General features: G+C 41.1%; 1 protein-coding gene across 1 annotated transcript in view; it reads left to right on the top strand.

Moving 5' to 3' along the window:
- The window catches only part of CCDC6 (coiled-coil domain containing 6), a gene marked incomplete at its 5' end in the record, with an annotated part of 57,488 nt that overhangs the window by 672 nt on the left and 30,000 nt on the right, over nt 1–26,816 (top strand). The window contains one exon of the mRNA XM_014456712.2: nt 15,533–15,661. Coding sequence (XP_014312198.2) covers nt 15,533–15,661 — 129 coding nt within the window. The remainder of the gene's footprint in view (nt 1–15,532; nt 15,662–26,816) is intronic.

The raw sequence follows: 26,816 nt of genomic DNA, 5'->3' as shown, positions 1-26,816 counted from the left end.
GGTGTGAGATATGTTAATAAACAAATATTAAAACTTAAAAAATTATTTGTTTTAAATATTAAAACAACATTAATCACTAATAGTTTGTAAAAGATACCACACAAAACATACAGGAAGGTTTGATTTATTTATTTTTTTTTAGTTCAAAGGCTCTCCCCTCCTTTTTTCTCCCATACTCCCCCCTCGCCTCCCCAACACTTACTAGTGAAGTACAAAAGTAAAATTTGTTTAAGGCAAACATTTTGTGGGCTACTTAGTATGAACTTAAGAATAAGTAGGATAGCCCTGACTGGTTTGGCTCAGTGGATAGAGCAGTGATGGCGAACCTATGACACGTGTGTCAGAGGTGACACGCGAACTCATTTTTTTGGTTGATTTTTCTTTGTTAAATGGCATTTAAATATATAAAATAAATATCAAAAATGTAAGTCTTTGTTTTACTATGGTTGCAAATATCAAAAAATTTCTATATGTGACACGGCACCAGAGTTAAGTTAGGGTTTTTCAAAATGCTGACACGATGGTTCGCCATCACGGGGATAGAGCATCGCCTGTGGACTGAAAGGTCCCAGGTTCGATTCCAGTCAGGGGCATGTGCCTTGGCTGCGGGCACATCCCCAGTGGGGAGTGTGCAGGAGGCGGCTGATCAATGTTTCTCTCTCATCGATGTTTCTAGCTCTCTGTCCCTCTCCCTTCCTCCCTGTGGAAAATCAATAAAATATATTTTTTTAAAAAAGAATAAGTAGGATATGGAGTTTTTATTATTTAACACAGCTTATCCAAAATAGTGAGCAGAGATAAAATTATCCTGGGAGGACCACTGTTATCACTCTGTCAGCAGGCTGTGACAGGTAGAAACACGCCCTTGTATTTTCTATTTCCTGGCATCACCAAATTTGGTTGACATATATATTTTAGTGAGGTGATAATAAAAGGATATTTGAGGCTTTAAAAAAAACTTCCTAATTTTTTTCTTACCATCCAACATAGATTGTCTTATAAGAGAAGACCGGAATTCCGCTTTAGAATAGAAACTTTAGTGTTAAAACCGTATATGGTCCAGGCAACTTTTACTCAATCTTTGTTTTATTCTCATTTTTCTACCTGACTACTGGAGAAAGATACCGTTACAGTCTTGCAAAAAAATTTTTTATTTATTTATATGGCCACTGTTGAAATGTGAAGAATAGGGATTCCGAGGCATTCATGTCTGGTAGAGATTTATGGCAGTTTCTCATGGACACATTTTGCTTATTCATGTGCATTCTGATTTTGAGGAAAAAAAATGAGGCAGAAGGTTAATTTGGCCTTTGACTGCATCACCTTGGTAGCGTTCGATGACTTATTCTTTCTGTTGCTTCTAGCACTAAAGGGATGCAATTATAGTCTGTTGTTCTGAGTTTGGTGTGCAATCAGGCATCCTAATTTTTTAACACTCTCAGAAACATTCCTTGTTTTCAACTTTCATGGTTGTTAGTATTTGGAGTCTTTGACCAAAGGACATTATAAAGCCATCAGAACCGATGCAGATCACGCTCCTTCTCTCTGTACTCATCTTCAGCGTGAGTGCTTCTGTAGTGTGTAGTTTCTAATCAGCTTCTCAGTCACTGGTCACGACCCACCCACTTTCCAAGGACATTAAAATAAGAATGAAAACGTGAGAGCTATGTGCCACAGAGAGGGGAATTAGTTATAGTAATACACTTGGCATAAGAAAGTTTGAACTTAAAATGTAAGCTCTGAGCATCCTATAAATAAAGCTATAACCTGGAGAAATATTGTGATTTTTAAAAATAATTCATATATCTAAAAAAAATAGTTTTACTTGGTCAGGAAAAAAGAAATGTCATATATTAAAAACTTAAATTTTTTCGAGGGGCATTGAATCTTTCTAAAGAGACTAATGATATATAAATTGAACAACACAATGAACTCTTTTTGCCAGAAGTGATATATCATGTGTAGTACTAGTCTTCATGTGGCCAAGTCTTAACAAAAGGCATAGTATGAAGGTGTGATTCTGTTGCTTGGGGAGCTCTAGGTGGGTCTTTGCTTGTTAGGGATCTAACTTGTAGTATCTGGACAAACGAATAGTCAGCATGTCTCCGAGATGATCTCTCATGAATCCCAGCTTGGTTCTTAGGAGGTACATATATAATAAAATACACATAGCGTAAAATTTGCCATTTCTGAATGTATAATCCAGTGGTATTAAATACATTCACATGGTTGTGCAGCCATCCCACTATTCATCCCCAGAACTTTTCCAAACAAACTCTGTACCCATTAATAACTCCTTGCTCCCCACTCCTGGTTCTTAGACTTTTCTGGGAAGCAGATGGGTGGCAGGGAGTTTGGGGTTGAGGTCTGGGCCAAGTTCTAGAGCTATGTCTGTTCTGTGGCACCATAGGTGACCTCTCACTTAGACGTCGGGTCTCACTATGTGCCATTTTGTGGTAAAGACCTAAGAAGCCCTCTTCTGTCGCTGGCCAGTCGGAGAGATTGCAGGGAGGAGATCTTCAGGGAAGAAGGGCTGGCGGCCTATGTTACCCCCCTCCCCCACCCCCCTCAGGATGCATTTCCTGTTTTCAGCCCGTCCTTGGTGGAAGGCTCACCGTTTCTGCCACCCAGTGTGGAAGAACCCATCTCCATCTGGAAGACCTTTAGCGTAATTGGTACCGATAGCCCTTCCCACTGTGTAATCACTGTACTGTGGCTCTCTAGGATGATTGCTTCTGGATAGGACTTTGCTATGAAAAACCTGCTAAGAGCAACCGTGCTGCAGGTGTGACTGATAGACACATGCGAACTGATCTGTTCACCGTGGAAGTGTTGAGCATTTTTTCACCCAAAGGCCACTGAGAGGCTGTTTATAGAACAGTTTTGGTTTTGTCATCATGCTTTGGCTCTTGTCTCTCTTAGAGATTAGACATTGCTTTTATGTGCATTTCAAAGGAATTCTTTGGGCCTGAGAACAAAATTAGATTATTGCTATGGAGGAGACACCTTCCTTCCCATTGGCTGACTGAGCTGGTATCTAACACCTTTTAAAAACTCTAAGAGAGAGTCTCTTCAAGTGTAGATGAGAGGAAATCTCTTTGCCCTTTTAGAGGATCAAGTTTGGGAGGGAGCTTAAAGCACCTCCGAATATGTTAATGCTCCTGAAATAAACACACACACACAAAAGAGAATATGCAGCTTTTCTCCCTTGCTTTTGTATACATCCAGTAGATAGACACAGAATTATATCTTCATTCTGAGAAAACTCTTATCTGAAAAATCTGTATCCTTCTGAGCCCAGACTGGGATTGGTTACCTGAGTGAGAAATTGTCCTATAAAGAACTTTCTTATACTTTTGGAAAATTCAGCACAAGCCTGCATCAGAACTAAATTCTGCCCTGGATATCTTTTAATTTTTTAATTTTTTAATTGATTTCAGAGAGGAAGAGAGAGAGAGGGAGAGAGAAACACCAATGATGAGAGAAAATCATTGATCAGCTGCCTCCTGCACGCCCCCTACTGAGGATTGAGCCCACAACCCCGGGCATGTGCCCTTAACTGGAATCGAACCCAGGACCCTTCAGTTCTCAGGCTGATGCTCTATCCATTGAGCCAAACTGCCTAAGGCATGCCCTGGATATTTTGAAAGAGAGGTTTCAGTTTAATCATAATTTGTAATTAAAATTTATAAGAAATGCTGCCTTAGCAAACTCTTCATCAGAATTTGATTTAGAACATGCATCCTATATAATAAAAGCCTAATATGCAAATAGACTGAACGGTGGAATGACTGGTTGCTATGATGCACACTGACCACCAAGCAGCACACTCTCAATGCAGGAGCTGCCCCCAGCCTGCAGGCCCCAGGCCAGTCAAGGTGGTTGCCAGAGGGGGTCCCCGATCACCTGCCAGTCGCCCTGCAGAGGGAGGTGACCAGCGGCGGCGGCAGCAAGGGGCAGGGCTGGCGAGCGGGTGGCGCCAGGCTGGCCAAGGTGGGTGCCAGCAGGGGCCCCCCAATCACCCCGCCAGTCGCCCCACAGATCAGCCCTGATTGCCAGCCAGGCCTAGGGACCCTACCCATGCAGGAATTTCATGTACCAGGCCTCTAGTGTTTAAATAAAAAAGTCTAATGTACAGTATAATGAGTGTAGACAACAATGTTGTATTATAACCATCAAACTTGTGAAGAGACTAGATCTTAATTATTCCTACTACAAAAAAAGAAATGCTAATTATGTGATGTGATAGAGGTGGTATCACATCAATGGCTTTTGTATTACAATATATAAATGTATCAAATCAATATGTTGTACACCTTACATTTACACAGTGTTATATGTCAAATATATATATATTTTAAGAAGTCTGAAAAGCCATTCTCCAAATGTTACTTGTACTTCTATTTGGGTGCTGAACAGAGAGATGATTCAGGTCCCACACAGGATGGAGTGGGATGCTACAAGATTTCATCACACTACTCAGAATGATAGGCAATTTAAAACTTATACATTGCTTATTTCTGGAGTTTTCCACTTAATATTTTTGGACCACAGTTAACTGCAGATAACAATGGGAAGTAAGATTGCAGGTAAAGGGGATTACTGTATCTTTTTAAATTTTTAATTTCTTTGTTAATCCTCACCAAAGGATATTTTCCCATTGATTTTTAGAGTGAGTGGAAGGGAGAGGGAGAGACAGGGAGAAACATTGATGTGAGAGAGACACATCAATTGGTTGCCACCTGCATGCACCCTTACCAGGACCAGGTAACCTGCAACCAAGGTACATGCCCTTGACCGGAATCAAACCCGGGACCCTTCATTCCATGGGCCAGTGCTCAATCCACTGAGCCAAACCGGCTAGGGCTTATGTTATTTTCTAATGAGGAAACTTAAAAATTCTGATGCTTGTTTCATCCTTACTTTTTGAAACTTCCTCCTGTGTCACTGACTTTGAGAGCTCAGAGTCTTTCTATGATAGTTGCATTTGTTTGTCATGGACAGCAATTCACGGAAGCTCCCTGCAGAGTCAGGCTCATTTGCAGGTGATAGGAGATTCTAGACTGCCCAGAAAGTAAATAGCGACTGTACATAGAAAACTCTAATGATTAGTTTAACTGTCTTATCATTCTTGATATGATTCATTCCACTGGCTTAAAACTTTTTTATTTTATTTTATTTCTAATTCCCCTGGCTGTTAACCATCAGTCACCATTGCCACCTGGAAGACCTGTCATTGCTGAGATTAATTATGGTTTTAGCATGTGTGGATTTTCTCACTTGCTTTTTATGTAAGCCTGATACATCAAGTTCACTTCCTGCTCTCTGGGAAACGCTGTTCAGTTGTTGCCTGCACTCTTCTCAACCATACCACTGCCAGAATTAGTGAATACTTTTTTCTTTTTTTAAAACCCTGAAACAGGATTGAGATAAGAAGAGTACTGAGTATTACATATATCTCCGATTCTTTTCAATAGGATCCAACTTTGAAATTCAGACCTTAGAATAATAATAGGTTTGTAGTATTGTAATTTTGATTCTCGTTTGAACTTGGATCTTGTCCTCAGAAAATAATGCCACTATAGCTGTAATAGAAATTATGATACTTGTGTCCTTTTGAGGGGGCACATTCTTATTGATCATGGGAAGTTCTTAAGAGTAAAAGTTCTCTGGGTCTGTTGTTACGTGGCGTGGCTTATTTTTATTACCATTAGCTTGATCCCTGAGGTTAGAATGCCTCCTGGGATTAAAGTAGTTGAAGTTTCCTAGCATCTATGGAAAGATGATATGCAGAAGAAAGGAAGGAAGTTGGGCAGAAACCACTGCTGAAGCTGCCTCTGCCAAGTGATTGATAGCTGAGCAGTTCAGAAAGATATCATGCAGCGCATTATTCTTTCATCTCTGTTAGCACAGGAATAAAACCTGGGAGGAAGAATTTTAGCAAGTCCCCAAACCTGCCTGTTTATCTAGACAAAGGCTTACCAAACTTTATTTGCCTTCTCCCTCTCCCCCCTAAATTCCCTAGTAGTTTCTCCTTCCAGTACCATCTTAATGAATTCGGTCTTCTGGAGCGGATGCTTCCCTGACTCCAGGAAGGCTGTGTCTCCGGGTAGCCGGCATGTGTCTGCAGGTATGAGAAGTGAGTGCAGACTCCCAATACCATTCTTCTCCATCATGTACTAGTACACCAGAATCTGAGGCAGCTTTTTCCCCCTCCAAGTTACCCAGGTTATTAAGATGACAATGAAGTGACTTTGTGCAGGCAGTAAAGTCAGGTCAGGGAGACATGTATGTGTGTAATTCTGTTCATTTCAAGGGCACCTGGGCTAAGACTGTCATTGCATCCATTTAGATGAAAACTTGGTTCTCCCGACGGCAGGGAGAAGAGACCTTGAAATGTCTTCTTCATTAAGGTGGCTAAACCAGTGGTCCTATTGGTTTTCAGTTTTTCAGGGCTACCATTGCTGGTCAAAAAAAATGCTCTCACCTAATAGCTTAGGAAACAGCTGGGGCTAAATTGTGGGAGTTTTTTATTCCTTCTTTTTTTATTCATCCCAAATTATCTGACCCTCAGCTTTGTCTGTTCCTTGTTTCTGTTCATGGAGCAGGGAGTTTATGCATCAGATTCATGATACATCTGCCAAGAGCTCCCGGGATATTTTTAATGCATTTCAAATGCTGCAACCACCAGAGTCCAAATTATAAACCAGAATTTTCCTGTCAGTTGCATGCCAGAAGTTTCTGGGTCCTACATAATGTGTATTATGATTAGAAAGGACGGGACCTTGATGCACTCCTTTATAGTCTTAAGAGATCATTGAGTTTCTTTCAAAGTGTGTGTATGTGTATTGACATTGTGGTTAGATTTGATATACCAGCACGATTCCCAAAAATGTAAGGGCAAGAGGAAGGGCTTAGAAGCTTCTTATGCCAACTTCCTGACAATATGTGAGAAAATGCAGGCAGAGAGAAATTAACAGTAAAAGGAAAGTGAAGTAAAAATAATTCGATGAAGCTGGGCATGAGAGGTTGAATTGGAGTAGCGGTGAGCATTTTATTTCTAGTTGAAAAGATGAGTCTGGGTTATTGAAGGATACGTCCACGTCCTTCAGGAACTAGAAACACTTTTCAAATGTTTTAAAAACTTTTGCATTTGTAAATGTTGCAATGTTTTGCATTTTTTGGGTCAGTTCATTTTCAAACTATGAATTCTTTCTCTGGGCAAAGCACTCTCTATTCCTTGGAAAAAGAAACAGCTAGTGTGTATGAAATGGATTTTCAGGGCAGTAGGTTAACTCCAGAGCCTAAAAGACTTCTTTATCTTATTTGTGGAGCATCATTTTCTAACCTTTCTAACCAGGTTTCTGTGAAGGTATTACTACCTTAAGCAGCATCATACTATTGGAAATCCAGGAAACTCAAACTTAGCCCTTTAGGTATTCTGAGTGGATGGGAAGTCTGATGTTCTAGTGGAGCCATCTGCTCAGAAGTGAAGGCTTGACACTAGTCCTTGGTGTTGACAATACTGACAAGGAAATAACATTTAAAAAATAATTAGTTTTCTGGAAGGACTTAGCTATTTTTCTTCCTTGAAAAAGTTACTTGTGCCTTCCTCTCTAGAAAATGGCAGATTTGATAATTCAGACAAACCTCACTGAAGATGAATAAAATCTAAACAAAATGCTTTGAAATTTTTATTTGAAAGAACTAACAAGATAGTGAAGAACTATTGGTCTGGGGAGGGTGGGAATTGAGAGAAGACCCTAGCACTCAGGGTGGCTTTTGTACTGAGAGCATTTGCTATTCATTAAGAAACAGCTGAGAAACTTGAGTTGTCCTTTTGGTAGTTGTGAGGGGCTGGTGTTACTGAAGTCAGATCTTGCGGCTGGCCAGGGGTGGAGGGAGACAAGGATTAATCGCCCCACTTCAAGCTGGAGTCTTGAAGAGCTATGCCTTCAGGATAAGAGTGTACCAGTTTTGCATCATCTGGGGAAAGCCAGAGAACATGAAGCTTTGGTTTAGGATTAAGGTAGTTCCAAACTGGATGGTGCCTGGCAAAAGAGAATGAAATTTTCTGGAGGAAGAGACCATCATCTTAGGCCACAAAATTTCAACTGCGTTGTCCAACACACAAGGAGAACCAGGCAGATGGAGATAGGAGATTTCACGAATGATAAACCAGTAGAAAGAACACAACAGAAATGGACTTGACAGATACTTTGGATATTGGATTTATCAGACATTGACTACGGAGCTTATTACATTCAAAGAAATAAAAGCCAAGCTTGAAATCTTTGTTAGGAAACTGGAAACATCACAACATTTTTTTTACATTCAAAAGGTAAGTTAATAACCTATGAATAACAATAGCAATACATTTGAAGTTTTAGATAAAATGGACAAAATTCTTGGAAAAACATAACTTTCTACAACTGAATGAGGAAGAAATAGAAAACGAGTTTTTAACCTATTAGAGAAATTGAATCATTGATCAACAGACTTCCTAGAAAAAGAATTTCAGACTTAAATGGTTTCACTAAGACATGTACCAAACATTCAAGGATGAAATCATTTTAATCTTCTGTAAACTCTAAAGTTAAAAAAAAAAAAGATTCCCCACTTATTTTAAGGCTAACATAACCATAATGCTCCAACTGAAGTAAAGTTCAAGAAAGGCAAATTACAGTGAAATATCAATCTTAAATAAAGCAAAAATCTTAAATAAAATATAAGGAAAATGAATTCAACAGCATATTGAAAGGATAATGCATTGTGGCCAGTTGCATTTATATAAGGAATGCAAGGTTAATGGAAAAATGGAAAATTTGTAAGTGTAATTGGCCATATTCACAGACTCAAAAGAAAAAATCATGATCATATTCAAGCATGGAGCAAAGGGACTTGATAAAATGTAATAACTCATGATAAAATCCTAGTGAACTAAGAAGTTAAATGTATTAGTGTCTGCAAAAAGACTATCAAATATTGTGTTTAATTATGACAGTTTAACAGCTTTCCCTTTAAAGTCAAGAACAAGATAAGGATGCCTGCTGTATTTACTTCTGTTCATCATTATAGTTTGTAGTCAGTACAGAAAGGCAAGAAAAAGATATAAGGACTGAAAAGGGGAATTAAGACTGCCACTTATTTATGATTGGGTAATTAAAAAATCTTGAACTTACAGGTAAATAATTAGAATTGAGTTGGGTTTTTTTCCACATAAAATGTATTTCTGTATTCAGCAATAACTAGTTCATGTGAAAACTTAAAAGATAGCTTCAAAAACTATGAGAATATATTCAATGCTGTAGAAAAAAATTAGGACACTGTAAGGACAGGTAAGGAGCTGTTGAAATTTTGTTAGTCATTCAGGTAGTATCAGCAAAATCGTGGGAAGGAGGGAGATAATCATGTGGATTTCTGAGGGAAGAGCATTACAGCCAAAGAGAACAACTTCCTAAAGCCTTGAAGTGGGTGTGAGCAAGACAGGATCAAGGAAGACTTAGAGGTTTTGGCTTCGACGACTAGAATTATGTAAGATGGGAAAGACAGCAAGTGTAGAGCAGACTTGGAGTGAGAAGGTCAGAAGTTTAGTCAAGACGTCTGCACATCCAAGTGGAGATAACAGAGAAGCAGCTGGACAGAGGTTCTCAACAGAGAAGCCTGGGCTACACATCCAAATTTGGGAGTGTTTCCTAGAGAAGACAACCAAAGAGGTATCATAGGAAGTCACGTAAAGAGAACACAAGGACACACCAGAGCGGGGGGGAGATAATTGCAGCATATATAACTGACACAAAACTACAAACCAATAAGAAAACCCAGAAGAAAACGGCAAGAGCTTTCAACAGGCTCTTCACACAATAAGCAGATAGCCAGTGGTCAGTAAACAAATGAGAAAGCACGCAACCCCATTAGTAATCGGGAAAGATGAGATTAAGCACAAGACATTACAAGAGAATTCTCATGCACCGCCCTCAGAGAATGGAAACGGTTGCAGCCATGGTGAAAACACTTTGCCATTACCTCACTGTGACCTGGCAGTTCCACTCCTGGATATATTTCATAATGTGTGCACCAGATGTGGAGCAGTGTTCTTTGTGGCATTGTTCATAACAGTGAAAAACTAGAAACGCCCCACATGCCCATCATTCATAGATGGATAGATTGTTTATGCTCACCAGTGGGATTAAGGCGATAAAAACAGAAGTCACAATTACACTCAGGAACATGGGTGAATGAAATCACAAGTTCAGTTAGCAGAAGAAGGTAGGCAAAAAATACAAAATCAAGCAAAACTAATGTTTACAAGTAAATAGGCAGTAACATTTCTTTTAAGAAAAAAAGATGCAAGGAAGCAAATACCTGAAGAATCAGTAGAGTGATTACCGCTAGTTGATGTTGGGCTGTGATCACGAAGGGACACATGAGGCTTTGGAGGAGCTGGCAATGTTATATTCCTTTATATGGGTGATGGTCACCTGAGGATGCTCTATTCATACACTAACGGTATTGTTTGTAGTTGCCTAGTTGTGCTCATTTTGAGGCTGAATCTGGCGGTTTAGTGTATTGACGTACATAAAGTGCTTGGTACATAGCTACTTCTACAAGCAGTGTTGACCGCTTGTAGAAGTAGCTAATAGAAAGGATGTGAAAAACACAATGAACTAGGCATTAAAATACACCAAGTACACTGTGTGCCTGTCACAGCTTAAAGGAGGGGGAGTCTTCCTTGTGCTAGGGTGTGTGGGAAGACACTGGAAGATGTCTTTTGAGCCATCCCCCAGTTTCAGTAAGTTTAAGGAGAGAGAGAGACTCAGGGACGCTAGGCGGAGGGCACAGTGTGACCAGGGGCAGGAAGTGTGCAATAGCTTGCATTAGAGGGGTCCAGTGTGACCAGCGGGGCTGGCCATCTGCAAGCCCCTGGACCAGAGGAGCCTCCACAAGTGTTGCCCAGCCTGGTGGGTTTCATGTTAAAACCTTGTAAGCTTTGCCTTTGCCGGCCGTTGCTACCACTCCGTGTGCTTAGACCCATTCATTTTTTGTTTGCTAGATGCCTAGACTCTGAAGGCGTTTATGTTTACAAACCTTCCTTAGACTGTCAAAGGGGCTGGGTGTGAAAATAACACGAGAAAAGTACGGGAAACTTACGTGGAGGGACTTGAACGCCATGCTAACGAGTTAAGTCCCGGGGAGCCATGGAAGGGTTTTGAGCAGGGTGTTGAAGTAACAGGGTTTGTCTGCTCAGATGACCTGGGAGATCTGTTAGGAGGCTTTGACTGGCCCAGTGAAGAGGAACCAAAGACCTGAACTAGACTGGGGCACAAGCTCAGAAAGAAGAGGGCGTGTTTGACAGCTGTTACAGAGGCTGACTTAAGGGCATTGGGTAACTGAAGCGACCTGAGGTGTTGACTGAGAATAATGGTTCCAGTAACAGAAGGGGGAGGAGGTGGGAATCAGTGTGGGCATGGGAGGCATTAAGTGGTGATGTTCTCTCCGTTTGAGGTGGGAGGCTGACTTTCTGCTCAGGCTGCTCAGTGCAGCAGTTGTGAAAAGTTGGTTTTTGAGAGACTCAGTGTTCCCAGCCTCTTTGAACTCTTCTTCAAAGCTCATGTTAATAACGTGATAATTGTTGACAGTCCAATGACTTAATGCAGTTATTGTCTTATGGTGGCCTTTACGTTGCCTAAAGCAGATGGCTGTGGGACTGTGGTGAGTACACAAGAGAGAAATATGAGTGTTGACGAGTGAAAACAGGGGCCGGGGCATCTTGAGTGTATTTTCAAGTTGCATTGAGGAAGCTGGGTCCTGGGGCTGGTGGCCGGAAGGCTCGCCTCACTTGGCCTGGGCTGGATTAGCAACAAGCCCAGATTTGCAAACACACGTCGCCCAGCTCACCTACATGTGCACCTATGGTGCATCTCTCAGGTGAACGATTTTCAGTGCCTCTACCTGCGAGAGAGAATTTTGCCCAGAATAAATGTAGTGAAGCGTTCCTGACTCACTTATATAAGAGGACTGGATCACAGAAAGGTCTCCAGAGAGCCTTGGCAAATGATATGACAACAATTATTGAAAACTGAATGGATGCTTACAGTTAGCCTGTTTCGGGTCAAATTAACGCTATACTTGTATTTTTTAAATGGGCTGGAAATTTGCTTTGGGACTCCACACATGGAATCAGATATAATAAGAAAATGCTCACGTTTCAGCAGTACTTGGAATTTTACAGATTTAGAGTTATAGCTTTGCCTGTGACTTTTTCAGTTAATGTTGATAGATTTTTCATGCTGATTCCTAAGGAACAAATCTTTCTTTATATAATCCTAATTCCAGTGAAAATGTACTGCGCCTCGATGGATCATCTGTTATGTAATGTGACTTCAGTTTCACAGGGCTGCCTTTTTCGTTAATGTTAACAATATATTGCGCACAAAAGGCTATTCCATAATGTTTGAGATTTACTTTATAAAAAGTGCACTTACAGAAAATTCTGAGTTTGAAAAATAACTTAATATACCTAAGCAAGCATTTTGCTTTAGGTATATTTAAGGCAAACACATGAGCTGTATTTTAAACACATTAATAGAATGTGCTTGACTATGTACTTCTTAGTTTGAATTCTTTTTGTTCTAGTTCAGGATGTTTTGACCTTCTTGGGAGATTTAAAATTGCTCATGAAAGCATTAAGACTTTGATTAGAAATTGAAAATCATGCCTTGAGTTTTATGCCCATATTGAAGATGCTACTCTGAGATGAAACAGGAGTTTATTTCTGATAGTTAGTCTTGGGCCAGCCTCAACCAGGCTTCCGTTTAGGGTTTGTGTTTGTAGTGTCATGAGCTACAGCTTTAAAATAGGTGAATTCAGGGTATTGGTTTAAGCCCTATGGGGCCAAATGGTTTGAATTTGCATGGTATCTATTTAAAACACAAACAATTTCTGAATTTTTCTCATGCAAACTGTAACGAGGCAGGTTATTAGTTTCCTCAAGATTCCTTCCCCCGTCTTGTTCATCTTAACTCTCATCTCGTGGATTTTTTTGGGGGGAGGGGGTTGTTTCTGTGTTTCTCTGTTTCTCTTTTTATTGCTGGATTCTTTGTTTCAAGGAAGAAGCATATTTTCTGTTCCCAGTGTTCTATGCAGAAACTTTATGCCCTGCTTTTGCATTGCATGTCACCTGAGAGATGGCAGAACACAGCAGGCAGCAAAGCTGTTCGTTTCATCTGTCTTTTGGGGAAGATGAAAACTGAGTTTTTGGCAAACAGATCTCAGGGTGACTTGATATTTTCCAAATGGGTTAGTGTAACCCAGGGACCTAACTTGAGTTCTGGTAACGACAGCTTTACCGTCCAATTTTTCTTGGAGTATAGCTTTTGAGAGTGAAAAACCTCTTAAAATGGAGAGCTTTTACAGATTTATTAATCAGATATTGATAGAATTACACCATCTGTCCCAATATGAATATTTTCCAGTAAGCCAATGAGAACATTCTCTTTTTTAAGATTAATATTGGTGGGGAAGAGATTTTCCAACTTTAGATTGCATCCTTTATTGTGTTAATTTCCCCCAGGACCAAAGCCTAACCTTAATAAAGGAGTGGGGGTGGGGGTGGGGGTGTTTCAAATAAAAATAGCAGCAATTGAAAACATATTGGCGGAAACCACAGCTTTAACAAAAAAGCTTTAGCAAATGATTTAAAGGTTGTAAAGCTCATTTTTCTAAAACCAGTAGATATCATTTAAGCTTAGTGTTGATAAACTATTTTAGGGTAAGGATCATACCTCAACTATAGCATAGTATCCACAGATAGATGTCCCCATTTTGCTGTTCGTTTATTTTTTTCCTCATAAGTCATATTTTTCCCATTTGGACCTTTTGTGTGAAATGCCAGGAACTCTTCTTGTTCGCTGTCCATTCTTCTTAGTTCTTTTAATTACTGCTTGATCTTGCAGAACCTGAGTTGTAAAGAGCTGGCTAAAAATAGACTTGTCACTGTAAGCACCTCTTCACATCTGCTTTTTTCTGGGTCCCTGCAAGGTTGACCAGCTTTTTTTTTTTTTTCTTTAGTTGCATATCAAAAACAGTTGGAGGAATAACAGCATCTGTGTAGTCAACATTTCCAGCGTTAGAAGATGATGTTGGATTTTAACCTTTTTTTTCCTTTTCACCAAATCTGTGTGTTCAGAGCAGTGGGAATTGTCAGAGGTGGGCAGGGTCAGGTAGCATTTAGAGGCTGATCAGGTCCTGGTGAGCCTGCGCTGTTGTCCATGCACCCTCTGCAGGGCTTACAAAGAGGCATGGCACCCCCCTGGGCGAGCCTGCGGGGCATCATTTTCTGTGCTTAATCGATTGACTTGCCAACGCCAAGGGTGCACTAGGCATGAGTGGGTGGAGGAGTCTAGAGTCGACCCGTCTTAGGGGTTTTCTCAGGATCCAGGGGGGGAACACCCGTTTGGTGTTCAGAGTGGGGTTTCGGTTCCAGGTTCTGCTGCTTTCTAGCTGAATTGCCTTGGTCCAGGAACCTTGTTGTGACATAAAAAGTGGGGTGATCATGCCTGCCTAACGCATGTAAGGCCTGGGATACAGCGTCTGTGCAAAGAAATGCATTTGAAGGGAAAACGAGGGAGCAGTGTCATCTTAAACCAAATAAAGCGGGAGTTGCTTCATTGTGTTTCAGTAGCTTTTACTTAACCTCCCCTGGGTTCTGAACGCAGCAGGCCCTTGCGCACTGTTTCTTCCAATCCCTGCCATGGACCAGCAACCCCCCACTTGAGAATGTCCAACGAGCGCACGGTGACTGTTGAAAGCCCCACTTGTCTTGTGTCCACTGGGTTTCTGTTACTCCTTTTTGAAGGTTGGAGTAAATTATTTTTTTGTATTTTCTCTTCCAGCTTATTTAATTGCATAAATAAGAGGCTTTCCCCCTCTTGGTTTTTAAAAAAGATGGTAGGAGGTGTGATGTATGATCTCATTATAGGAAGATAATGAATTATTTTTGCCAAAGCATGTTCCCTAGTACATTGGGAAACAGCATCCAGAATAATTTAGTAAGTATGTGTTGTGATTGTAACATTTATTTCCTCTCTACACACATTATGTAACTCTGAGTAAACTGTGTAATTCATTTACTGACAGTACAAAATTTCTTTTTTAATTTATTAATTTTTGTGCCTATGGTTATATGTTAAAAAGTAAGTTTCCTTCCTTCCTCATTCCCTAGCCTCCCAGTTCCTCTCTACAGAGGCAACCACTTATGTTTTTTAAAATTGAAATCCATGTAATCATGGTTTGATGCTCATAATGTATTTGTCCTTTCATCTCTCGGCCTTTGGTTAAGATCGAGTGCCTGTGTGTGTGTGCAGTGTAATTGCTGGTTCTAAGTTAGGGGACCAGCGAGCAGCAGTTACTAGGCACACGTTGGCATATATGAGCAGAGGTGAGCAGCGTCGCTCTTGCGGTGATGTCTCTCCGTGTAACCAGCCTCTGGAGCCGGGGTTTCCACAGCGTCTGTGTGTGTTTCACTTTCCAGTTGCAGCATGAGAAAGCCGAACTGGAACAGCACCTCGAGCAGGAGCAGGAATTCCAGGTCAACAAACTGATGAAGAAAATTAAGAAGCTGGAGAACGATACCATTTCTAAGCAGCTGACCTTAGAGCAGGTAAGCATTGAAAGCTCTCGCCACACATTTCCCCCCTCACGGCACCCACTGTTCTTTCAAGCCTGAGGGTGCCATGAGGACTTTCAGGGAAGAACATTTCTCAGCTCTTCTTCCCACGGGGAGACTTCGTTTCTGAAGGAAGCACTGAAGGTCTGCACAGCACCTGCTCCCTCTCACGCACACTTTCTCTTTCTCTAACCGCAGTGAATAAACCTTGAGGAGATGTTGTGTTGTTCTGATTGACAGGCAGGAAACGTTAGGTTCCTATTTGCAAAGGGGGAAGAATGTGTTTTTAACCACAGGATAGTTTCTGTGAAAGTTCCCGAGACCGTGTTGCTTCTATTTCAAGGGTTTTTCAGAACAAACGTTAGCTTTTTTTGTTTGTTTGTTTGTTTGTTTGTTTGTTTTAATTACTAGCAACCGTATATGAACTCTGTCTTCTCCCACCTAGATTTGTGGGTTCAGATATGGAATCAGAGTCTCGGTTGCACACCTGATTCAGCCACTAACTAGTTGTATGGCCTTGAATTAACTTCATTTCTCTGGCCCAAGTTTTCCATTTGTATACAGAGAAGGACAAACTAAATTCAGGAATGCTAAGCTCAGAAAGGTGCAGAAGGAAGACAGGAACAGTGCACAATCCCTTTGTCCATTGCCCTTGGCAGACATTGGTATTTGGCTGAGCCCTTGCCTGAGGAGTCCAGTCTGGCTCTTAGACTCCAGCACGTAGAACTGTGGGCAGCGGTGATTGGTCCACACAGGTTGGTGTGTCAGACAAAGTTACCTGTCAGTCCCTGGCTTACATCCTCCTTCATGCTTTCCCCACTGTAGTGTCCTGAAATTTTATTTCCCCTGAGACAAATAAGAGGCTGATCACAGCGTCTGTTATCTGGTTTCCATGTAAAATTCAGTATATTGATTAACACCTTCCAGCTCTTTGTAATATGGATCCCAATTGCCTGTTTGATGATTTGTCTAACCCTTTCATGCAAAGTTGTCTGATTTATCCCATCTCTAGGCTCTGTGTGTATCTTTCTGTGTATCCATGCTGACTGGTTCTTAAATCACCCTCAGAACCGCACTAGCTTCTTCATTATGCCTGCGAATGAATGGTGATGGGAACGCGAGGTTTGAGAAGTCAGGGTTTGTTTGAAACTTACCTAGCTGACTTTGCATGTTATTCTTGACCCTACCTGTATGTCAGAAGTAAGAATGTGACTGGGTTTTCCAAGACGATGAATAATGGCCCTAAAAATATTTTCTCTATCCCTTTCAGATAAAAGAAAAGTTCCATTCCCAAGGTTTTGCTATTTTATACGTATTCAGAGTAATCTATTTTTACCACTTATCTTCAGAATTCAGGTGCAATATCTAAATTTAGAAGGTCCCCCCCACCCCAAGTTTAAAAACATTTTGTTCTAAAGTTCACCTATTTAATTCTCAGGGTCGGCAATAGCCAGTTAGTTCTATTCAAGTTAAAGCTTTGAAGATTCTTGTTAAGTCCCTGATACACCAAGTACTTGTTAGTGGTACTCGTTAATAAAGAATTAAGCAAATGACATTCTCACAGTAGTTGGTACTGCGAGGACTTCACATGGCCATGGCCATCACAGTGATGGTCAATAATGGAAACGGCTTTGCTCTTGTATTTGTTCACAGGCTCCTAAGGAGATCTTGGGATGAGGGCTGTAACCCCCAGGGTGGCCACAAGGGGGAGGTAGTAGCCTAGTGTCAGAGAGAAGGGCAGTCTCATCCCAGAGTCCCTGAGAGAGGATGGCTTGCTGCACCCCCTTAAGACTCTTTAGTGGTTTCACTAACTGAACCCCTTTAAAATGAGGCCCAAGGCACACATTCTCTCTGAGCTAATGACTTAGTGCATTTTTAGGTAATTTCAGACCTCAACAGTAAAGAGGTGGATTTCCACAACGGAATACGTGCTTTGCTAAGACCTGTACCAGAAATAAACCTCAGATCCCGGATATCAAGTTCCTGTTTTAATTAACATGGAAAAATTGAACATAATCATAAAACTTTCCCCCCTTTGTTTTGGATATGATCAGGATGAGTAAATCTTGGAGATTTTACTCTGTATTTTGCTTTGCTATAAATTATTATAGTCAGTGATTAGGGGAAATGTTTATTTTTTTCCTTGGGTAGAAATAAATCTGTTTTATGTTTCCTTGGATGTGATCTGACCCTCTCTGTGGTCATCTCTTGGGATTATCATTTGTATTATATTATATACAGTATGTCGTAGTCTATGTTATATAATATATCCTGTATTATGCATTATTACCAGAAGAGCAAAGGCATGTACTATACTATGCTTCATAATGATTAGTGTGTGGTACATGCCTTTGCTCTTCTATCTGACAAATTAAAATTAGAAGCTATTTGAAGGTGATTTTCAAGGTGCCTTATGCCCTACCTGCTTTGCTGGAAGAAGTGTGGATTTGGACAGGTGACTGAGGAGTGGTCTTTTCCATTTTGGAAGGCAGTTCAGTATAGTGTTCAGGGCCTGGTCACAGTGCTTGTAAGAAACCAGGTGTGAACTGTTTCCTCTGCTTAATATCTTATTTCACTTTTTTTATTGTAACATCTTTATTGAGATAAAATTCACATACCATATAAATCACCCATTTAAAATGTATAATCCAGTGGTTTCTAGCATATTCGAAGTTGTATAACGATAATCACAGTTTTAGACCATTTTCATCAGCTCAGAAAGAAACCTTGCACCCTTCAGCTGCTACTGAATCGCCTCTCCCCCTTAAGCAAGAACCACTCCACTATCTGTCTCTATATATTTGCCCATTCTGGAGACTTTATATACACGGAATCATATAGTACGTGGTCTGTTGTGATTGTGATTGGCTTCTTTCACTTATATAATGTTTTTATCCATGTTGTAGCATGTGTCAGTACTTCATTCCTTTCCTGGCCATATAACGTTCCACTGTATGGACATACCATATTTTGCTTATCCATTCATCATTTGATGTTCATCTGTGTTGTTTCAGCCATTTGGTTGTAAATAATTCTGCTGTGAACGTTCATATACAGTATTTTGTGTGGGCATCTGTTTTCATTTTTCTTAGATGTATCTCTAGGAGTGGGATTGCTGTGATGTCTCTGTTTGCCTTTTGCATGGATTGCTAGACTGTGTTCCAAAGTGGCTGTGCCATACTGATGATGAAGTGGTATCTCCTGGCGGGTTTATAGTTCCCTGATGGCTAATGATGTTGAGCATCTTTTCAGGTGCTTATTAGCCATTTGTGTATCTTCTTAGAAAAAAAGTCTATTAGAGGTCTTTTTATCATTGAATTCTAAGAGTTCTTTATATTCTAGATACAAGTGCCTTATCAGATATGTCATTTCTGTGTGTGTGTGTTTCACTTTCTTGATCGTGTGCTTGGAAACATGGAAGTTTTAAATTCTGGTGAAATCTAATTTATCTATTTCTTTCTTTTGTTGCTTTTGCTTTTGGTGTCATATTTTAGAATCCATTGCCAAATCGGAGTTCATGAAGATTTATCCCTCTGTTTTCTTCTAAGAGTTTTATACTTTTGGCTCTTACATTTAGATTTTGATCCATTAGAGTTAATAATTTTTATGTATAGTGTGAGGTAGGGGATCCAAATTCATTCGCTTGAGTGTGGCTATCCCATTGTCCCAGTCAGTTCACTTTTGAGCCTCAGGTTCCTTATCTATAAAAGGGCAACAGTAGCAAACTTATGTTAGATGCCATGAGTGAAGGAGAGTGTAAGGTGATTCACAAAATGCTTCCTGTATAAGCACTCAACATAAGTTGGATGCTGCTGTTAATTTTTAAATAATCCATATTTTGAACTTAATGGGTTGCATATGCAGAAGGAATATTGGAAGGCCTTCTACCATGAATTTGTGTTGGCCATAACATGTTTGTTTTAAAGGTATAGCGTGGCTTGTAATGGCTTTTAAGTAAGTGTGGGGAGCCGATAAAGGGTTAAGCCTCGGACTGACCTGTTGGCAAAGTCACAAACAGGTCTTCTGAGTCTTAAACAACCCAATCTGAGAGGTGGCCGCTGATTTACATGCGCTATAATTTAAAAAAATAAAAAAGGGGGAATTTGCCGGAAGCTGGTCCATCCTTGCTGCTTGACACAGTTGCTGCAGGGAAGAAACATCTGCACAGCATATGTTTCAAGGGACCTGGCGTATATGGCATACTGTTCTTAATATGTTTGCTCCCCTCCTTAGCGCTCTGTGTTTTAACCAAGGTCACCTCTCTGGGAAAGGTTCTTTCTCCAGGTGTGGATTTTCCCCTGGAGTTAGGGATTAACAGGACTAAGGAAGGGAATCAGTAAAACCACTTAACTAAGTGCCAGGCGCGTCTACGAACAATCATGCTTAAGCTACATAATCTTTACTTAGGATAGTCTCCTTCAGTTACTTCCTTGTAGCTTAACTGAACAATAGAGTAGTGACCTTGGAATGGAGATAACAAACGCCCTAACCTTTGGAATAGAATGGATAGGATTAAAGTCAAATGGTATAAATACAGATGTAACAGGAGAATAAAGAGAGAACCTCGCTATGCTGATCAATTGAACGCTGCCTCTGTGTCATTCCTTCTTCGCCGACTCCGTCCACACCTTTGGGAATCCCTGGACCTGCTGGGGCAGGACCCCAACAAGTAGGCACCTGCCCACTCCCTGTTAACAGGGTTTGAGACTCGGTTTGAGATTCCATCTTGGGCTGTTTTTGAAAGTAGGCCCCAATTAACTCACAAGGCATTGATTTTTTACAGAGAGGAAGGGAGAGAGATAGAGAGTTAGAAACATCGATGAGAGAGAAACATCGATCAGCTGCCTCCTGCACATCTCCCACTGGGGATGTGCCCGCAACCCAGGTACATGCCCTTGACCAGAATCGAACCTGGGACCCTTCAGACCGCAGGCCGATGCTCTATCCACTGAGCCAAACCGGTTTCGGCCGTCTTGGGCTGTTTTTGAAAGTAGGCCCCAATTAACTCACAAGGCAGAAGGCCCTCGTTGTAAATTTCTCTCCAAAAGTCAGGCCTTTGGCATGGACACTTAGTCAGATAGCATTTATTCTCCTCGTAGACCCAGAGTCTGGGATCCTTTCATTCTTCAAGTAGGGAATGTTAAGCTTCATCATCAAGGTCTCTGTGCTATAAATGGTCTGTTCTGTTGGTGTTTTGCAATATATGAATCCATAGGATTTTAGACCTGGAAAACTAAAATCCTATGAATTGGGGAAGGACTATCTTTGTCTCCAGACCCTGGCGGAGACGTGAGACAGTGGGGAAATCATGAGGAAATCCAGAGGCAGGGGCTTCGGGTCTCCTCCCAGGCTTTGGGACAAGTTTCCTGCTCCCCTCGCCTCTGAAAAAGCAGTGGAGGTGGATTCGTGTGACTTGCCACTTGATGGTAGACCGAGTTGGCTTGTAAGTGGCCTAACCTGCTTACACTGCTTTTTCAGAAATGGAAACCCAGACGGAGAACAAGAGGTTTCCTCAAGTTGCACGGCTAAGGAGTTCTTAACCATTTATTTTAGCTACCTTTTGGGCATTTATTTAGCATTCTGAAAATAATGTAGAAAAGCATGTTCAGAATAATGTGAAAGTATGAGGCCTTTGCTGCACTGATAGTTAGCATTAGTCTAATGAACTGGATTAATCTAGTCAACAGGACGTTAGTGCTCCTGGGGGCTTGGAACAAACACTGGTGGTGGCCATGATTTAAAGACTTGTTCAAGTATGTGTTCACTGTCAGTCGCTTATTTGGCGTTCACATTTTCCTAGGTAAGAACATTGAGAACTTGGAATATTCTCTATGTCAACAAATCTTGATCTGAATGATTTCTGCCAACTAGGAAGGATTTTTCTTCTCTGGAGAAGGATAACTAGCATTAAGAGGCATGCATTTGTTTATTTATTAAATTAAGTTCAGCCCAGCAGATGTGAGGGCCTTCTGTGCACTTGGCTCAGAAAATTATCTTATGGGAAAGAAGAAAACAGCAGCCAGAAACGGGTGGACTGCATACTTAACCCTTTATTAGGTAGTACAATAGGAAAATACCGGAATCAGCTAGTGGAGAATTGGTGGTGCAATCAGGCAAACAATGTGACGAGCAGGATTGCCTGCCATGTACCAGACAGGCCAGGGTCATTTTCTCAGTTAATCTTGTCATTTGGGGTATGTTTTCTTGTCCGAGATGTCCTTTAAAGCACAGATACCCATATCTACAGGTTCGATTTAGAATTGGAATGGTCATTCCACTCATTAGCACCCATTTGTACCGACAGTATTTTAGCCTGTGTAGTTGGGAGATTCTTCTCTAGCTTCAAATCTTCCTCCCATCTGGATAAGCTGGGTGATCTCAGGCAAGCAGTTGACATAAGCCCTAACCTGTAGGCTGGTTGGGAGGGTTAATCTTCCATTGTGCCGCTCCTCACTCTCCGTGCGTGTTGCACAGTGGTTGCAGTGTGGACTACACAGCCAGAGATAAGTTTACGTGGCAACCCAGGGCACTGATGTTTTTGTAACTGTATATGTGACTGGGACAAGTTTCATCCAACAACTGTGTGTGCTTTGCACTGATTTTCCATTCAACCTTATTTCATGTTTAGCAAAATGTAGGTCACAACTGACTCAACTAATTTCACAATCCAGTAATGGGTTGTGACCTGCAGTTTGAAAAACATGCTCTGATGTGCCCAGTGCTTTCCTGCCCTAGATCTCCATGGACCTGTTTCCTCTGCCTGGGCTACTTTCTCCCTCCCGCTCCCATCCTCGTTCATCTGACAGACGCCCCTCTCCCAGTCACTCAGGGGTCTGTGCTGTAAAGTTCTTGCTAGCATTCAGTCCTTCTCTTGTAACACTTGGTACACAAATAGTAATTAGCAAACAGTTAAACAAATTGTGTCTTCCCTCTAAATCCCCTGGAAGGTAGAGGTAGGTGTTGACCTCACCACCATATCCCTGGTGACTCACATCTAGTCAGTGCTCCAAAAATTGTAGCTGCTGCCATTAATAATGGAAGATTCCACCTAATGTCTGTGGTAGATGACATAGGATATAAATGTGCATGCATATCAGTTGAGCCTCAAATGTCTCACCACCTTCCTTCACCTGGTTACCTGTTTATGAATCTCTGTGCTCACATGTCACCTGTGACCCCACCACTTTGACGTCCTCTTTGTCCATGCTACGGTCAGTGCACCTGTATGGCACATATCCTGCATTAATTCAACACCTTGATTACGTGCCTGCCATCTGCCACAAACTGCTGAGAAAGGTCCCTGGCCTCACGGAGGCTGGTCTAGTGAGGGCAGTGAACCTATGGACAATGACGAGCGATGCTCTGTGCAGTGTTGTGGAGAGGAGCAGCGTTCCCATTGCAACCCCGTTCCCCATACCAGCTGAGGAGGACCTGAAGCTCCTTGGTGCTGGGTTTGATTGTTTGTTAATTGATACACGGGCTGGTAGAGCTAAGTCCAGCTTGTTTCAGGGAACCAGGGATGTGAGAGGAGACAGGAATGGAAGAGGAGAATGCAGTAAAAAGTGAGTGCAGTTACTGCATGGAATAGAGATGCTGAGAACAGAGAAAATAACCCAGGAAGAAGATTTGAAGTTGAATCCCTTCTCTTTGTTGCCAGACAAGGAAAGAAGGGGCGGGGAGGGGGGTTGGCAGTCTGTGTATAGGGACTTTGAGGGCACAAGCTTGCCTTTATAGTGAGGGTCATGCGGAAGGCTGCCATGGAGCTGCACCAAGGCTCATGCATGCCTCTGCTGGCAGGTGCCCAGTGATTACCTTTAGCCAGCAGACAACATCAGCCTTGACAAGACTCTGGCTTCCAGGGGCATTGCAGGGGCGACACCCACTGGCCCAATGTCTCTCACCAAGTCGCAGAGGCTGGGGCTTCAAATAATGTCTTGCAATCCTCAGGACAAGGTTTATGTGTTCTCTCTCTCTCTCTCTCTCTCTCTCTCTCTCTCTCTCTCTCTCTCAAAGGAAGCATGGTATATTTTAAGTTCTATGAGGAAGAAAGGAAAGTTTTAGATTTCTAGCTCTTAGAACAGGGGTTCTTAGTGAAGGCTACCAGGTGGGCTCTGCCTTACTTGTCTGGAAGTTAATTTGTTCAAACCAAACTGACATCACAATCAGTCTCCATACAAGGCAGATGCTACTTATTTTAGTAGCTGCAGCGACCGACTCTAGTGAGTTACACAGATAATCTGCGTGTCCTGGTGACTAAGCTGTGAATTGAGTGGCCAGTGGCTCATGTTCAGATTTGTGTCCTTGGTTGATTTTTTGTTGTTGTGGTGGTGGTGGTGGAACAAAGTATTTCTTAAATTCATGGATAGTGTGACTATACTGGGTTTTCAAGCATTTTATTCATGCTAACAGCTGCCCTTGTAGCCCCTGGCAGTGGGAGAACTCTGTTGTAATAGCTCTGGGCAGCACCTGCTGGTGTCTGTGTGCCTTTTTTGTTTTTGTTCTTTTCAAAGAACAACCATGTTCCTTGAGGTTTCACTTGCATTAAGGGCATGAAATTTAATGAGCACTATGCTTGCTTTGAAATTAGATTTCAAATACTGATCTCAAATTATGGAAGTCTTGGAATCTTTATTATTAAACATTTGCATTTTAAAAGTAATCTATTGCTTTTTCAAGAAACTTTGGAAAACATAGTACAAAAATGATAAAACATTACCTAGACTACAAGCCTCCCCAAACAACTGCTATTTATATTTGTCCTTCATTTTCCTCCTCCTCCTTTTTGTCCTCCATTCTCCTCCTCCTCCTCCTTCTCTTCTTCTTCCTCCTTTCTTTAACAGCAGTGTATTATAATTTGCTGCCCTGCTTTTAATTTTTTTTTTTGTAAAATGTAATAACCTGTGTGTGCACATTCAGATGAGCTGCATTGGGGGCACAGCCAGACATAATCATAGTCAACCCCAAAGTCCACTCAGTGGGAATTTGATTGTAGCAAATCCTTGAGGGTGTTTGGGTGACTTGAGAAGGTTGGGCACAAGCTTTCTGCCTACTTTTTGTTTGAAGGGGGAAACGCCTCAGCGCAGAGCTGAAAAGTTCGTGGGATTTGGTGCCCGGGAAGTAGGTAAACTAGGGGCACTGGGCGGTATCTGAAGCTCCAGCAGGCTCGCTTTGCGGTGGATTTGCTTTGTAATCCAGGAGCTGTCAGGAGGTCATGAAGCCAACCGAGGGGTCCAAACTCCAGACCTTTGAAAGTAGACTCTGAGCTCTGTCAGGGACACAGACAAGTATCTCTACGTGATGTGGTTACCACCATCACCACCACCACCACCACGACCTCCCCCTCCCCCAATCCCTAGAATTCCTTCCCTGGACCTCATTTCAAAGTACAGAGACTCACTGTGTTCCATCTTGTCAGACTCTGTTTTGAAGCATCAGATACTAGTTGAACGTGGATCAATTTGTACAGACGACCTTACACGATGGCCGGGAAAATATTAAACGTGTTTCCTTTGTAAAAAGGAACCTCATCATGATCCGACAGTGTGCATTTCTGGTAAAGCACTGGGGGTGGAGACTGCCTGTTAAGTTGGAGGACATTGTTGTGCTGCAGCAAGGGTGATAAAACCCAGAGATACTAAACCCAGACTTCCTAGTTGCTTGTAATTTCAAAATCAACAAAGTCTATTTCTTTATGACCAAGGTAAGAATTTGGTTGATGATTTAGAAGAGGCATTGCATTCCCCTTCGCTGAACCGTGGCTAGTGAATGAAAGTTAGTCATAAATCTAACAACTCTATGTAAAGAAGTGGGATGGGTATGGTCATGACTAGAAAGAAATTATTTCTTTTATCCAAGAACTTTCATTTTAGATAAAACACATTAAGAGAAGTTTCCCAAATATTATTTTGTGAAGGAAGCTTATTTTAGATAATGGACAGATAGTAGCCCCTGATGTAATAGTGTATTTGTAATACACACTATATGACTTCTTTCCAAGCACTTTTCCTTGATGTAGTGAAAGGATGTCCATCCAAGATGCGGAAACCTGCTTTCCATCAATGGTAATTATTTGGTAAAAGAGTCCCCTAGAATTATAAACCTGGTATCACATCTGTTTAACATCGTGATGAAAACTTAAGTCCAGAAACTATATAAATCTGAGTAATTATAAGTGTGGGGAATTCATAAAGGCCTTCATTTTTCAACATCACTGAACTAAAGCAAAATTTATTGAGCTGATAAACTATGAAATAGTGTCATTTTCACATTAATGTTAATGGGATATTAATGTTATCCTGAAGTTATTTTTATAGGAACATAATTTTTTAGAAGAAAACAGTTGTACACTGTGATAAAGAAGTTTAACTCTGGGCAATGTGAGAAATTCTCAGTCTTCAGAAAGCTGTCATTTATCCTTGAGAGTATATGGGCTTATTCTGTATTTTATATATGTAAGATAGCATCCTAAATTAAGGGTTTTACTATTAAATTATATTAGGAAATTATCATTTTTTAGGATTAGATGTCTTTAAGTATTTTCTTTTATTAAAAATAGTAAATTTCGCCCTAACTGGTTTGGCTCAGTGGATAGAGCGTCAGCCTGCGGACTGAAGGGTCCCAGGTTTGATTCCAGTCAAGGGCATGTACCTTGGTTGTGGGCACATCCCCAGTAGAGGGTGTGCAGGAGGCAGCTGATTGATGTTTCTAACTCTCTCTCCCTTCCTCTCTGTAAAAAATCAATAAAATATATATTTTTTTAAAAAATAAATAAATAGTAAATTTCTTTTAAAAAGTGGGTGGTGTAGGAAAAGGTAGGGAATATAAATTATCACCAATATAACTTTCATCCAAAAGACAACCCTATTATCTTGCTGTATAAATAGTTCTTTATGATGTTTTTGCATGTTTTATTCCTCTATCAGTACATTTCTGAGTACATAGATAAATTCTTTTCAATTGTAAATTTTCGGCCCTCCTAAACTTGAACGTAACTATCCCTTCCTGTCCTTTTCTCCTATTCTTCACTGACCAACCTTCCATTGCCTCTCCTGTCTCAGCACTGTGATGACTAGAACAGGGGTGTGCACCTTGGCTGCCCAATAGAATCACTGGGAAACTTATAATATACCGTACTTCCTGGACTACACCA

This window comes from Myotis lucifugus, unplaced genomic scaffold (assembly GCF_000147115.1).
Source record: "Myotis lucifugus unplaced genomic scaffold, Myoluc2.0 scaffold_62, whole genome shotgun sequence".
NCBI lineage: Eukaryota > Metazoa > Chordata > Mammalia > Chiroptera > Vespertilionidae > Myotis > Myotis lucifugus.
The sequence above is the reverse complement of the archived record's forward strand: the minus strand, read 5'-3'. Positions and strand labels throughout refer to the sequence as shown.